Raw genomic sequence first — 12841 nt, 5'->3', positions numbered from 1 at the left:
GAAGGTCTCTCCAGTCTATAGGGAACAGGGTGCCCATACTGTAGGTCTCTCCAGTCTATAGGGAACAGGGTGCCCACACTGTAGGTCTCTCCAGTCTATAGGGAACAGGGTGTCCATACTGTAGGTCTCTCCAGTCTATAGGGAACAGGGTGCCCATACTGTAGGTCTCTCCAGTCTATAGGGAACAGGGTGCCTGTAGGTCTCTCCAGTCTATAGGGAACAGGGTGTCCATACTGTAGGTCTCTCCAGTCTATAGGGAACAGGGTGCCCATACTGAAGGTCTCTCCAGTCTATAGGGAACAGGGTGCCCATACTGTAGGTCTCTCCAGTCTATAGGGAACAGGGTGCCCACACTGTAGGTCTCTCCAGTCTATAGGGAACAGGGTGCCCATACTGTAGGTCTCTCCAGTCTATAGGGAACAGGGTGCCTGTAGGTCTCTCCAGTCTATAGGGAACAGGGTGCCCATACTGTAGGTCTCTCCAGTCTATAGGGAACAGGGTGCCCATACTGTAGGTCTCTCCAGTCTATAGGGATCAGGGTACCTGTAGGTCTCTCCAGTCTATAGGGAACAGGGTGACCATACTGTAGGTCTCTCCAGTCTATAGGGAACAGGGTACCTGTAGGTCTCTCCAGTCTATAGGGAACAGGGTACCTGTAGGTCTTTCCAGTCTATAGGGAACAGGGTGCCCATACTGTAGGTCTCTCCAGTCTATAGGGAACAGGGTACCCATACTGTAGGTCTCTCCAGTCTATAGGGAACAGGGTACCTGTAGGTCTCTCCAGTCTATAGGGAACAGGGTGCCCATACTGTAGGTCTCTCCAGTCTATAGGGAACAGGGTGCCCACTACTGTAGGTCTCTCCAGTCTATAGGGAACAGGGTGCCCATACTGTAGGTCTCTCCAGTCTATAGGGAACAGGGTGCCCATACTGTAGGTCTCTCCAGTCTATAGGGAACAGGGTGTCCATATTGTAGGTCTCTCCAGTCTATAGGGAACAGGGTGCCCATACTGTAGGTCTCTCCAGTCTATAGGGAACAGGGTGCCCATACTGTAGGTCTCTCCAGTCTATAGGGAACAGGGTGCCCACACTGTAGGTCTCTCCAGTCTATAGGGAACAGGGTGCCTGTAGGTCTCTCCAGTCTATAGGGAACAGGGTGCCTGTAGGTCTCTTCAGTCTATAGGGAACAGGGTGCCCATACTGTAGGTCTCTCCAGTCTATAGGGAACAGGGTGCCCATACTGTAGGTCTCTCCAGTCTATAGGGAACAGGGTGCCTGTAGGTCTCTCCAGTCTATAGGGAACAGGGTGCCTGTAGGTCTCTCCAGTCTATAGGGAACAGGGTGCCCATACTGTAGGTCTCTCCAGTCTATAGGGAACAGGGTGCCCATACTGTAGGTCTCTCCAGTCTATAGGGAACAGGGTACCTGTAGGTCTCTCCAGTCTATAGGGAACAGGGTACCTGTAGGTCTCTCCAGTCTATAGGGAACAGGGTGCCCATACTGTAGGTCTCTCCAGTCTATAGGGAACAGGGTGCCCATACTGTAGGTCTCTCCAGTCTATAGGGAACAGGGTACCTGTAGGTCTCTCCAGTCTATAGGGAACAGGGTGCCTGTAGGTCTCTCCAGTCTATAGGGAACAGGGTACCTGTAGGTCTCTCCAGTCTATAGGGAACAGGGTACCTGTAGGTCTCTCCAGTCTATAGGGAACAGGGTGCCCATACTGTAGGTCTCTCCAGTCTATAGGGAACAGGGTACCTGTAGGTCTCTCCAGTCTATAGGGAACAGGGTGCCCATACTGTAGATCTCTCCAGTCTATAGGGAACAGGGTACCTGTAGGTCTCTCCAGTCTATAGGGAACAGGGTGCCTGTAGGTCTCTCCAGTCTATAGGGAACAGGGTACCTGTAGGTCTCTCCAGTCTATAGGGAACAGGGTACCTGTAGGTCTCTCCAGTCTATAGGGAACAGGGTGCCCATACTGTAGGTCTCTCCAGTCTATAGGGAACAGGGTACCCATACTGTAGGTCTCTCCAGTCTATAGGGAACAGGGTACCTGTGGGTCTCTCCAGTCTATAGGGAACAGGGTGCCCATACTGTAGGTCTCTCCAGTCTATAGGGAACAGGGTGACCATACTGTAGGTCTCTCCAGTCTATAGGGAACAGGGTGACCATACTGTAGATCTCTCCAGTCTATAGGGAACAGGGTGTCCATACTGTAGGTCTCTCCAGTCTATAGGGAACAGGGTGCCCATACTGTAGGTCTCTCCAGTCTATAGGGAACAGGGTGCCTGTAGGTCTCTCCAGTCTATAGGGAACAGGGTGCCCATACTGTAGGTCTCTCCAGTCTATAGGGAACAGGGTGCCCACACTGTAGGTCTCTCCAGTCTATATGGAACAGGGTGTCCATACTGTAGGTCTCTCCAGTCTATAGGGAACAGGGTGCCCATACTGTAGGTCTCTCCAGTCTATAGGGAACAGGGTGCCTGTAGGTCTCTCCAGTCTATAGGGAACAGGGTGTCCATACTGTAGGTCTCTCCAGTCTATAGGGAACAGGGTGCCCATACTGAAGGTCTCTCCAGTCTATAGGGAACAGGGTGCCCATACTGTAGGTCTCTCCAGTCTATAGGGAACAGGGTGCCCACACTGTAGGTCTCTCCAGTCTATAGGGAACAGGGTGCCTGTAGGTCTCTCCAGTCTATAGGGAACAGGGTGCCCATACTGTAGGTCTCTCCAGTCTATAGGGAACAGGGTGCCCATACTGTAGGTCTCTCCAGTCTATAGGGATCAGGGTACCTGTAGGTCTCTCCAGTCTATAGGGAACAGGGTGACCATACTGTAGGTCTCTCCAGTCTATAGGGAACAGGGTACCCATACTGTAGGTCTCTCCAGTCTATAGGGAACAGGGTACCCATACTGTAGGTCTCTCCAGTCTATAGGGAACAGGGTACCTGTAGGTCTCTCCAGTCTATAGGGAACAGGGTGCCCATACTGTAGGTCTCTCCAGTCTATAGGGAACAGGGTGCCCACTACTGTAGGTCTCTCCAGTCTATAGGGAACAGGGTGCCCATACTGTAGGTCTCTCCAGTCTATAGGGAACAGGGTGCCCATACTGTAGGTCTCTCCAGTCTATAGGGAACAGGGTGTCCATACTGTAGGTCTCTCCAGTCTATAGGGAACAGGGTGCCCATACTGTAGGTCTCTCCAGTCTATAGGGAACAGGGTGCCTGTAGGTCTCTCCAGTCTATAGGGAACAGGGTGCCCATACTGTAGGTCTCTCCAGTCTATAGGGAACAGGGTGTCCATACTGTAGGTCTCTCCAGTCTATAGGGAACAGGGTGCCCATACAGTAGGTCTCTCCAGTCTATAGGGAACAGGGTACCTGTAGGTCTCTCCAGTCTATAGGGAACAGTGTGCCTATACTGTAGGTCTCTCCAGTCTATAGGGAACAGGGTACCCATACTGTAGATCTCTCCAGTCTATAGGGAACAGGGTGTCCATACTGTAGGTCTCTCCAGTCTATAGGGAACAGGGTGTCCATACTGTAGGTCTCTCCAGTCTATAGGGAACAGGGTCCCCATACTGTAGGTCTCTCCAGTCTATAGGGAACAGGGTGTCCATACTGTAGGTCTCTCCAGTCTATAGGGAACAGGGTGCCCATACTGTAGTTCTCTCCAGTCTATAGGGAACAGGGTGCCCATACTGTAGGTCTCTCCAGTCTATAGGGAACAGGGTGCCCATACTGTAGGTCTCTCCAGTCTATAGGGAACAGGGTGCCCATACTGTAGGTCTCTCCAGTCTATAGGGAACAGGGTGTCCATACTGTAGGTCTCTCTAGTCTATAGGGAACAGGGTGCCTGTAGGTCTCTCCAGTCTATAGGGAACAGGGTGCCCATACTGTAGGTCTCTCCAGTCTATAGGGAACAGGGTGCCCATACTGTAGGTCTCTCCAGTCTATAGGGAACAGGGTGCCCATACTGTAGGTCTCTCCAGTCTATAGGGAACAGGGTACCTGTAGGTCTCTCCAGTCTATAGGGAACAGGGTGCCCATACTGTAGGTCTCTCCAGTCTATAGGGAACAGGGTACCTGTAGGTCTCTCCAGTCTTTAGGGAACAGGGTGTCCATACTGTAGGTCTCTCCAGTCTATAGGGAACAGGGTACCTGTAGGTCTCTCCAGTCTATAGGGAACAGGGTGCCTGTAGGTCTCTCCAGTCTATAGGGAACAGGGTACCTGTAGGTCTCTCCAGTCTATAGGGAACAGGGTACCTGTAGGTCTCTCCAGTCTATAGGGAACAGGGTGCCCATACTGTAGGTCTCTCCAGTCTATAGGGAACAGGGTACCTGTAGGTCTCTCCAGTCTATAGGGAACAGGGTGCCCATACTGTAGGTCTCTCCAGTCTATAGGGAACAGGGTACCTGTAGGTCTCTCCAGTCTATAGGGAACAGGGTGCCCATACTGTAGGTCTCTCCAGTCTATAGGGAACAGGGTACCTGTAGGTCTCTCCAGTCTATAGGGAACAGGGTGCCTGTAGGTCTCTCCAGTCTATAGGGAACAGGGTACCTGTAGGTCTCTCCAGTCTATAGGGAACAGGGTACCTGTAGGTCTCTCCAGTCTATAGGGAACAGGGTGCCCATACTGTAGGTCTCTCCAGTCTATAGGGAACAGGGTACCCATACTGTAGGTCTCTCCAGTCTATAGGGAACAGGGTACCTGTGGGTCTCTCCAGTCTATAGGGAACAGGGTGCCCATACTGTAGGTCTCTCCAGTCTATAGGGAACAGGGTGACCATACTGTAGGTCTCTCCAGTCTATAGGGAACAGGGTGACCATACTGTAGATCTCTCCAGTCTATAGGGAACAGGGTGTCCATACTGTAGGTCTCTCCAGTCTATAGGGAACAGGGTGCCCATACTGTAGGTCTCTCCAGTCTATAGGGAACAGGGTGCCTGTAGGTCTCTCCAGTCTATAGGGAACAGGGTGTCCATACTGTAGGTCTCTCCAGTCTATAGGGAACAGGGTGCCCATACTGTAGGTCTCTCCAGTCTATAGGGAACAGGGTGCCCATACTGTAGGTCTCTCCAGTCTATAGGGAACAGGGTGCCCACACTGTAGGTCTCTCCAGTCTATAGGGAACAGGGTGCCCATACTGTAGGTCTCTCCAGTCTATAGGGAACAGGGTGCCTGTAGGTCTCTCCAGTCTATAGGGAACAGGGTGCCCATACTGTAGGTCTCTCCAGTCTATAGGGAACAGGGTGCCCATACTGTAGGTCTCTCCAGTCTATAGGGATCAGGGTACCTGTAGGTCTCTCCAGTCTATAGGGAACAGGGTGACCATACTGTAGGTCTCTCCAGTCTATAGGGAACAGGGTACCTGTAGGTCTCTCCAGTCTATAGGGAACAGGGTACCTGTAGGTCTTTCCAGTCTATAGGGAACAGGGTGCCCATACTGTAGGTCTCTCCAGTCTATAGGGAACAGGGTACCCATACTGTAGGTCTCTCCAGTCTATAGGGAACAGGGTACCCATACTGTAGGTCTCTCCAGTCTATAGGGAACAGGGTACCTGTAGGTCTCTCCAGTCTATAGGGAACAGGGTGCCCATACTGTAGGTCTCTCCAGTCTATAGGGAACAGGGTGCCCACTACTGTAGGTCTCTCCAGTCTATAGGGAACAGGGTGCCCATCCTGTAGGTCTCTCCAGTCTATAGGGAACAGGGTGCCCATACTGTAGGTCTCTCCAGTCTATAGGGAACAGGGTGTCCATACTGTAGGTCTCTCCAGTCTATAGGGAACAGGGTGCCCATACTGTAGGTCTCTCCAGTCTATAGGGAACAGGGTGCCCATACTGTAGGTCTCTCCAGTCTGTAGGGAACAGGGTGCCCATACAGTAGGTCTCTCCAGTCTATAGGGAACAGGGTACCTGTAGGTCTCTCCAGTCTATAGGGAACAGTGTGCCCATACTGTAGGTCTCTCCAGTCTATAGGGAACAGGGTACCCATACTGTAGATCTCTCCAGTCTATAGGGAACAGGGTGTCCATACTGTAGGTCTCTCCAGTCTATAGGGAACAGGGTGCCCATACTGTAGGTCTCTCCAGTCTATAGGGAACAGGGTGCCTGTAGGTCTCTCCAGTCTATAGGGAACAGGGTGTCCATACTGTAGGTCTCTCCAGTCTATAGGGAACAGGGTGCCCATACTGTAGGTCTCTCCAGTCTATAGGGAACAGGGTGCCCATACTGTAGGTCTCTCCAGTCTATAGGGAACAGGGTGCCCATACTGTAGGTCTCTCCAGTCTATAGGGAACAGGGTGTCCATACTGTAGGTCTCTCTAGTCTATAGGGAACAGGGTGCCTGTAGGTCTCTCCAGTCTATAGGGAACAGGGTGCCCATACTGTAGGTCTCTCCAGTCTATAGGGAACAGGGTGCCCATACTGTAGGTCTCTCCAGTCTATAGGGAACAGGGTGCCCATACTGTAGGTCTCTCCAGTCTATAGGGAACAGGGTACCTGTAGGTCTCTCCAGTCTATAGGGAACAGGGTGCCCATACTGTAGGTCTCTCCAGTCTATAGGGAACAGGGTACCTGTAGGTCTCTCCAGTCTTTAGGGAACAGGGTGTCCATACTGTAGGTCTCTCCAGTCTATAGGGAACAGGGTACCTGTAGGTCTCTCCAGTCTATAGGGAACAGGGTGCCTGTAGGTCTCTCCAGTCTATAGGGAACAGGGTACCTGTAGGTCTCTCCAGTCTATAGGGAACAGGGTACCTGTAGGTCTCTCCAGTCTATAGGGAACAGGGTGCCCATACTGTAGGTCTCTCCAGTCTATAGGGAACAGGGTGCCCATACTGTAGGTCTCTCCAGTCTATAGGGAACAGGGTACCTGTAGGTCTCTCCAGTCTATAGGGAACAGGGTGCCCATACTGTAGGTCTCTCCAGTCTATAGGGAACAGGGTACCCATACTGTAGATCTGTCCAGTCTATAGGGAACAGGGTGTCCATACTGTAGGTCTCTCCAGTCTATAGGGAACAGGGTGCCCATACTGTAGGTCTCTCCAGTCTATAGGGAACAGGGTGCCTGTAGGTCTCTCCAGTCTATAGGGATTAGGTGTCCATACTGTAGGTCTCTCCAGTCTATAGGGAACAGGGTGCCCATACTGTAGGTCTCTCCAGTCTATAGGGAACAGGGTGCCCACTACTGTAGGTCTCTCCAGTCTATAGGGAACAGGGTGCCCATACTGTAGGTCTCTCCAGTCTATAGGGAACAGGGTGCCCATACTGTAGGTCTCTCCAGTCTATAGGGAACAGGGTACCTGTAGGTCTCTCCAGTCTATAGGGAACAGGGTGCCCATACTGTAGGTCTCTCCAGTCTATAGGGAACAGGGTACCTGTAGGTCTCTCCAGTCTATACGGAACAGGGTGCCCATACTGTAGGTCTCTCCAGTCTATAGTGACCAGGGTGCCCATACTGTAGGTCTCTCCAGTCTATAGGGAACAGGGTACCCATACTGTAGGTCTCTCCAGTCTATAGGGAACAGGGTGCCCATACTGTAGGTCTCTCCAGTCTATAGGGAACAGGGTGTCCATACTGTAGGTCTCTCCAGTCTATAGGGAACAGGGTGCCCATACTGTAGGTCTCTCCAGTCTATAGGGAACAGGGTGCCCATACTGTAGGTCTCTCCAGTCTATAGGGAACAGGGTGCCCATACTGTAGGTCTCTCCAGTCTATAGGGAACAGGGTGCCCATACTGTAGGTCTCTCCAGTCTATAGGGAACAGGGTACCTGTAGGTCTCTCCAGTCTATAGGGAACAGGGTGCCCATACTGTAGGTCTCTCCAGTCTATAGGGAACAGGGTACCTGTAGGTCTCTCCAGTCTATAGGGAACAGGGTACCCATACTGTAGGTCTCTCCAGTCTATAGGGACAGGGTACCTGTAGGTCTCTCCAGTCTATACGGAACAGGGTGCCCATACTGTAGGTCTCTCCAGTCTATAGGGACCAGGGTGCCCATACTGTAGGTCTCTCCAGTCTATAGGGAACAGGGTACCCATACTGTAGGTCTCTCCAGTCTATAGGGAACAGGGTGCCCATACTGTAGGTCTCTCCAGTCTATAGGGAACAGGGTGCCCATACTGTAGGTCTCTCCAGTCTATAGGGAACAGGGTGCCATACGTAGGTCTCTCCAGTCTATAGGGAACAGGGTACCCATACTGTAGGTCTCTCCAGTCTATAGGGAACAGGGTGCCCATACTGTAGGTCTCTCCAGTCTATAGGGAACAGGGTGCCCATACTGTAGGTCTCTCCAGTCTATAGGGAACAGGGTACCTGTAGGTCTCTCCAGTCTATAGGGAACAGGGTGCCCATACTGTAGGTCTCTCCAGTCTATAGGGAACAGGGTACCTGTAGGTCTCTCCAGTCTTTAGGGAACAGGGTGTCCATACTGTAGGTCTCTCCAGTCTATAGGGAACAGGGTACCTGTAGGTCTCTCCAGTCTATAGGGAACAGGGTGCCTGTAGGTCTCTCCAGTCTATAGGGAACAGGGTACCTGTAGGTCTCTCCAGTCTATAGGGAACAGGGTACCTGTAGGTCTCTCCAGTCTATAGGGAACAGGGTGCCCATACTGTAGGTCTCTCCAGTCTATAGGGAACAGGGTGCCCATACTGTAGGTCTCTCCAGTCTATAGGGAACAGGGTACCTGTAGGTCTCTCCAGTCTATAGGGAACAGGGTGCCCATACTGTAGGTCTCTCCAGTCTATAGGGAACAGGGTACCCATACTGTAGATCTGTCCAGTCTATAGGGAACAGGGTGTCCATACTGTAGGTCTCTCCAGTCTATAGGGAACAGGGTGCCCATACTGTAGGTCTCTCCAGTCTATAGGGAACAGGGTGCCTGTAGGTCTCTCCAGTCTATAGGGATTAGGTGTCCATACTGTAGGTCTCTCCAGTCTATAGGGAACAGGGTGCCCATACTGTAGGTCTCTCCAGTCTATAGGGAACAGGGTGCCCACTACTGTAGGTCTCTCCAGTCTATAGGGAACAGGGTGCCCATACTGTAGGTCTCTCCAGTCTATAGGGAACAGGGTGCCCATACTGTAGGTCTCTCCAGTCTATAGGGAACAGGGTGTCCATACTGTAGGTCTCTCCAGTCTATAGGGAACAGGGTGCCCATACTGTAGGTCTCTCCAGTCTATAGGGAACAGGGTGCCCATACTGTAGGTCTCTCCAGTCTATAGGGAACAGGGTGCCCATACTGTAGGTCTCTCCAGTCTATAGGGAACAGGGTGCCCATACTGTAGGTCTCTCCAGTCTATAGGGAACAGGGTACCTGTAGGTCTCTCCAGTCTATAGGGAACAGGGTGCCCATACTGTAGGTCTCTCCAGTCTATAGGGAACAGGGTACCTGTAGGTCTCTCCAGTCTATACGGAACAGGGTGCCCATACTGTAGGTCTCTCCAGTCTATAGGGACCAGGGTGCCCATACTGTAGGTCTCTCCAGTCTATAGGGAACAGGGTACCCATACTGTAGGTCTCTCCAGTCTATAGGGAACAGGGTGCCCATACTGTAGGTCTCTCCAGTCTATAGGGAACAGGGTGTCCATACTGTAGGTCTCTCCAGTCTATAGGGAACAGGGTGCCCATACTGTAGGTCTCTCCAGTCTATAGGGAACAGGGTGCCCATACTGTAGGTCTCTCCAGTCTATAGGGAACAGGGTGCCCATACTGTAGGTCTCTCCAGTCTATAGGGAACAGGGTGCCCATACTGTAGGTCTCTCCAGTCTATAGGGAACAGGGTACCTGTAGGTCTCTCCAGTCTATAGGGAACAGGGTGCCCATACTGTAGGTCTCTCCAGTCTATAGGGAACAGGGTACCTGTAGGTCTCTCCAGTCTATAGGGAACAGGGTACCCATACTGTAGGTCTCTCCAGTCTATAGGGACAGGGTACCTGTAGGTCTCTCCAGTCTATACGGAACAGGGTGCCCATACTGTAGGTCTCTCCAGTCTATAGGGACCAGGGTGCCCATACTGTAGGTCTCTCCAGTCTATAGGGAACAGGGTACCCATACTGTAGGTCTCTCCAGTCTATAGGGAACAGGGTGCCCATACTGTAGGTCTCTCCAGTCTATAGGGAACAGGGTGCCCATACTGTAGGTCTCTCCGGTCTATAGGGAACAGGGTGTCCATACTGTAGGTCTCTCCAGTCTATAGGGAACAGGGTACCCATACTGTAGATCTGTCCAGTCTATAGGGAACAGGGTGTCCATACTGTAGGTCTCTCCAGTCTATAGGGAACAGGGTGCCCATACTGTAGGTCTCTCCAGTCTATAGGGAACAGGGTGCCTGTAGGTCTCTCCAGTCTATAGGGAACAGGGTGCCCATACTGTAGGTCTCTCCAGTCTATAGGGAACAGGGTGCCCATACTGTAGGTCTCTCCAGTCTATAGGGAACAGGGTGCCCACTACTGTAGGTCTCTCCAGTCTATAGGGAACAGGGTGCCCATACTGTAGGTCTCTCCAGTCTATAGGGAACAGGGTGCCCATACTGTAGGTCTCTCCAGTCTATAGGGAACAGGGTGCCCATACTGTAGGTCTCTCCAGTCTATAGGGAACAGGGTGCCCACTACTGTAGGTCTCTCCAGTCTATAGGGAACAGGGTGCCCATACTGTAGGTCTCTCCAGTCTATAGGGAACAGGGTGCCCATACTGTAGGTCTCTCCAGTCTATAGGGAACAGGGTGTCCATACTGTAGGTCTCTCCAGTCTATAGGGAACAGGGTGCCCATACTGTAGGTCTCTCCAGTCTATAGGGAACAGGGTGCCCATACTGTAGGTCTCTCCAGTCTATAGGGAACAGGGTGCCCATACTGTAGGTCTCTCCAGTCTATAGGGAACAGGGTGCCCATACTGTAGGTCTCTCCAGTCTATAGGGAACAGGGTACCTGTAGGTCTCTCCAGTCTATAGGGAACAGGGTGCCCATACTGTAGGTCTCTCCAGTCTATAGGGAACAGGGTACCTGTAGGTCTCTCCAGTCTATAGGGAACAGGGTACCCATACTGTAGGTCTCTCCAGTCTATAGGGAACAGGGTACCTGTAGGTCTCTCCAGTCTATAGGGAACAGGGTGCCCATACTGTAGGTCTCTCCAGTCTATAGGGACCAGGGTGCCCATACTGTAGGTCTCTCCAGTCTATAGGGAACAGGGTACCCATACTGTAGGTCTCTCCAGTCTATAGGGAACAGGGTGCCCATACTGTAGGTCTCTCCAGTCTATAGGGAACAGGGTGCCCATACTGTAGGTCTCTCCAGTCTATAGGGAACAGGGTGTCCATACTGTAGGTCTCTCCAGTCTATAGGGAACAGGGTGCCCATACTGTAGGTCTCTCCAGTCTATAGGGAACAGGGTGCCCATACTGTAGGTCTCTCCAGTCTATAGGGAACAGGGTGCCCATACTGTAGATGAACATAACTCTGCTTTATCTTGATCAAATGTCACTGTACTGTGTTGGTGCATCTAGCAGACAGTAGTCCTGAGTGTCCTGATGATGTTTTTTGTGTAAAGAGTTGAGGCGGTGTTTGAAGTCAGCACAGATCTTCAGAAGACCGTCCAGGCGACAATAACAGCTCAACAGATCTGGCCGTCGCTGGTTAACGCCTCACAGCAAATCACGTTTCCCCTCACCAATACCAACAGCTCCTCTGTGAGTACAGTTCGCTATATAAACATGCAGTGCTTTCCGAAAGTAGTCAGTCTTTTCCCCCCACAAATTTTTTTTAAGTTACAGCCTTATAATGGATTAAATTATAATCTTTCCTCATCGATCTACGCACAATAGCCCATAATGACATTTTTGAAAATATATTAAAAATAAAAAACAGAAATACCATATTTACATAGGTATTCAGGCCCTTTGAAATGAGACTCGCAGTACATCCTGTTTCCATTGATCATCCTTGAGATGTTTCTACAACTTGATTGGAGTCCACCTGTGGTAAATTCAATTGATTGGACATGATTTGGAAAGGCACACACCTGTCTATATAAGGTCCCACAGTTGACAGTGCATATCAGAGCAAAAACCAGGCTATGAGGTTGAAAGAATTGTCCGTAGAGCTCTGAGACATGATTGTGTCGAGGCACAGATCTGGTGAAGGGTACCAAAAAGTTTTTTAAATGGAAGAAGTTTGGAACCACCAAGAATCTTCCTAGAGCTGGCCGCCCGGCCAAACTGAGCAATTGGGGGAGAAGGGCCTTGGTCAGGGAGGTGACCAAGAACCCGATGGTCACTCTGACAGAGCTCCAGAGTTCCTCTGGAGAACCTTCCAGAAGGAAAATCATCTCTGCAGCACTCTACCAATCAGGCCTTTATGGTAGAGTGGCCAGACGGAAGCCACTCCTCAGTAAAAGGCACATGACAGCCCACTTGGAGTTTGCCAAAAGGCACCTAAGGGAGTCTGACCATGAGAAACAAGATTGAACTCTTTGACCTGAATGCCAAGCGTCACATCTGGAGGAAACCTGGAACCATCCCTACGGTGAAGCATGGTGGTGGCAGCATCATGCTGTGGGGATGTTTTTCAGCGACAGGGACTGGGAGACTATCAGGATGGAGGGAAAGATGAACAGAGCAAAGTACAGAGAGGTCCTTGATGAAAACCTGCTCCAGAGCATTCAGGACCTCAGACTGAGGCGAAGGTTCACCTTCCAACAGGACAACGACCCTAAGCACACAGCCAAGACAACAAACTAGTGGCTTTGGGAAAAGTCTCTGAACGTCCTTGAGTGGCCCAGCCAGAGCCCGGACTTGAACCCGATCTAACATCTCTGGAGAGACCTGAAAATAGCTGTGCAGCGACGCTCCCCA

The 12841-nt window shown here is 51.3% G+C and overlaps 1 protein-coding gene across 5 annotated transcripts in view; it reads left to right on the top strand.

Annotated features, from left to right (window-relative positions):
- tmem131 (transmembrane protein 131) overlaps nucleotides 1-12841 on the top strand; it is a 168310-nt gene that overhangs the window by 120846 nt on the left and 34623 nt on the right. For all 5 annotated transcript variants that reach the window (XM_045697495.2, XM_045697496.2, XM_045697497.2 and 2 more), the window contains one exon: nucleotides 11539-11677. In XM_045697495.2, the coding sequence (XP_045553451.1) occupies nucleotides 11539-11677 (139 nt within the window). The remainder of the gene's footprint in view (nucleotides 1-11538; nucleotides 11678-12841) is intronic.

Source organism: Salmo salar, chromosome 16 (genome assembly GCF_965601325.2).
Source record: "Salmo salar chromosome 16, fSalSal1, whole genome shotgun sequence".
In the NCBI taxonomy this organism is placed as follows: Eukaryota; Metazoa; Chordata; class Actinopteri; order Salmoniformes; family Salmonidae; genus Salmo; species Salmo salar.
Note: the sequence above shows the minus strand (reverse complement) of the source record. Positions and strands in the feature narration are given on the sequence as shown.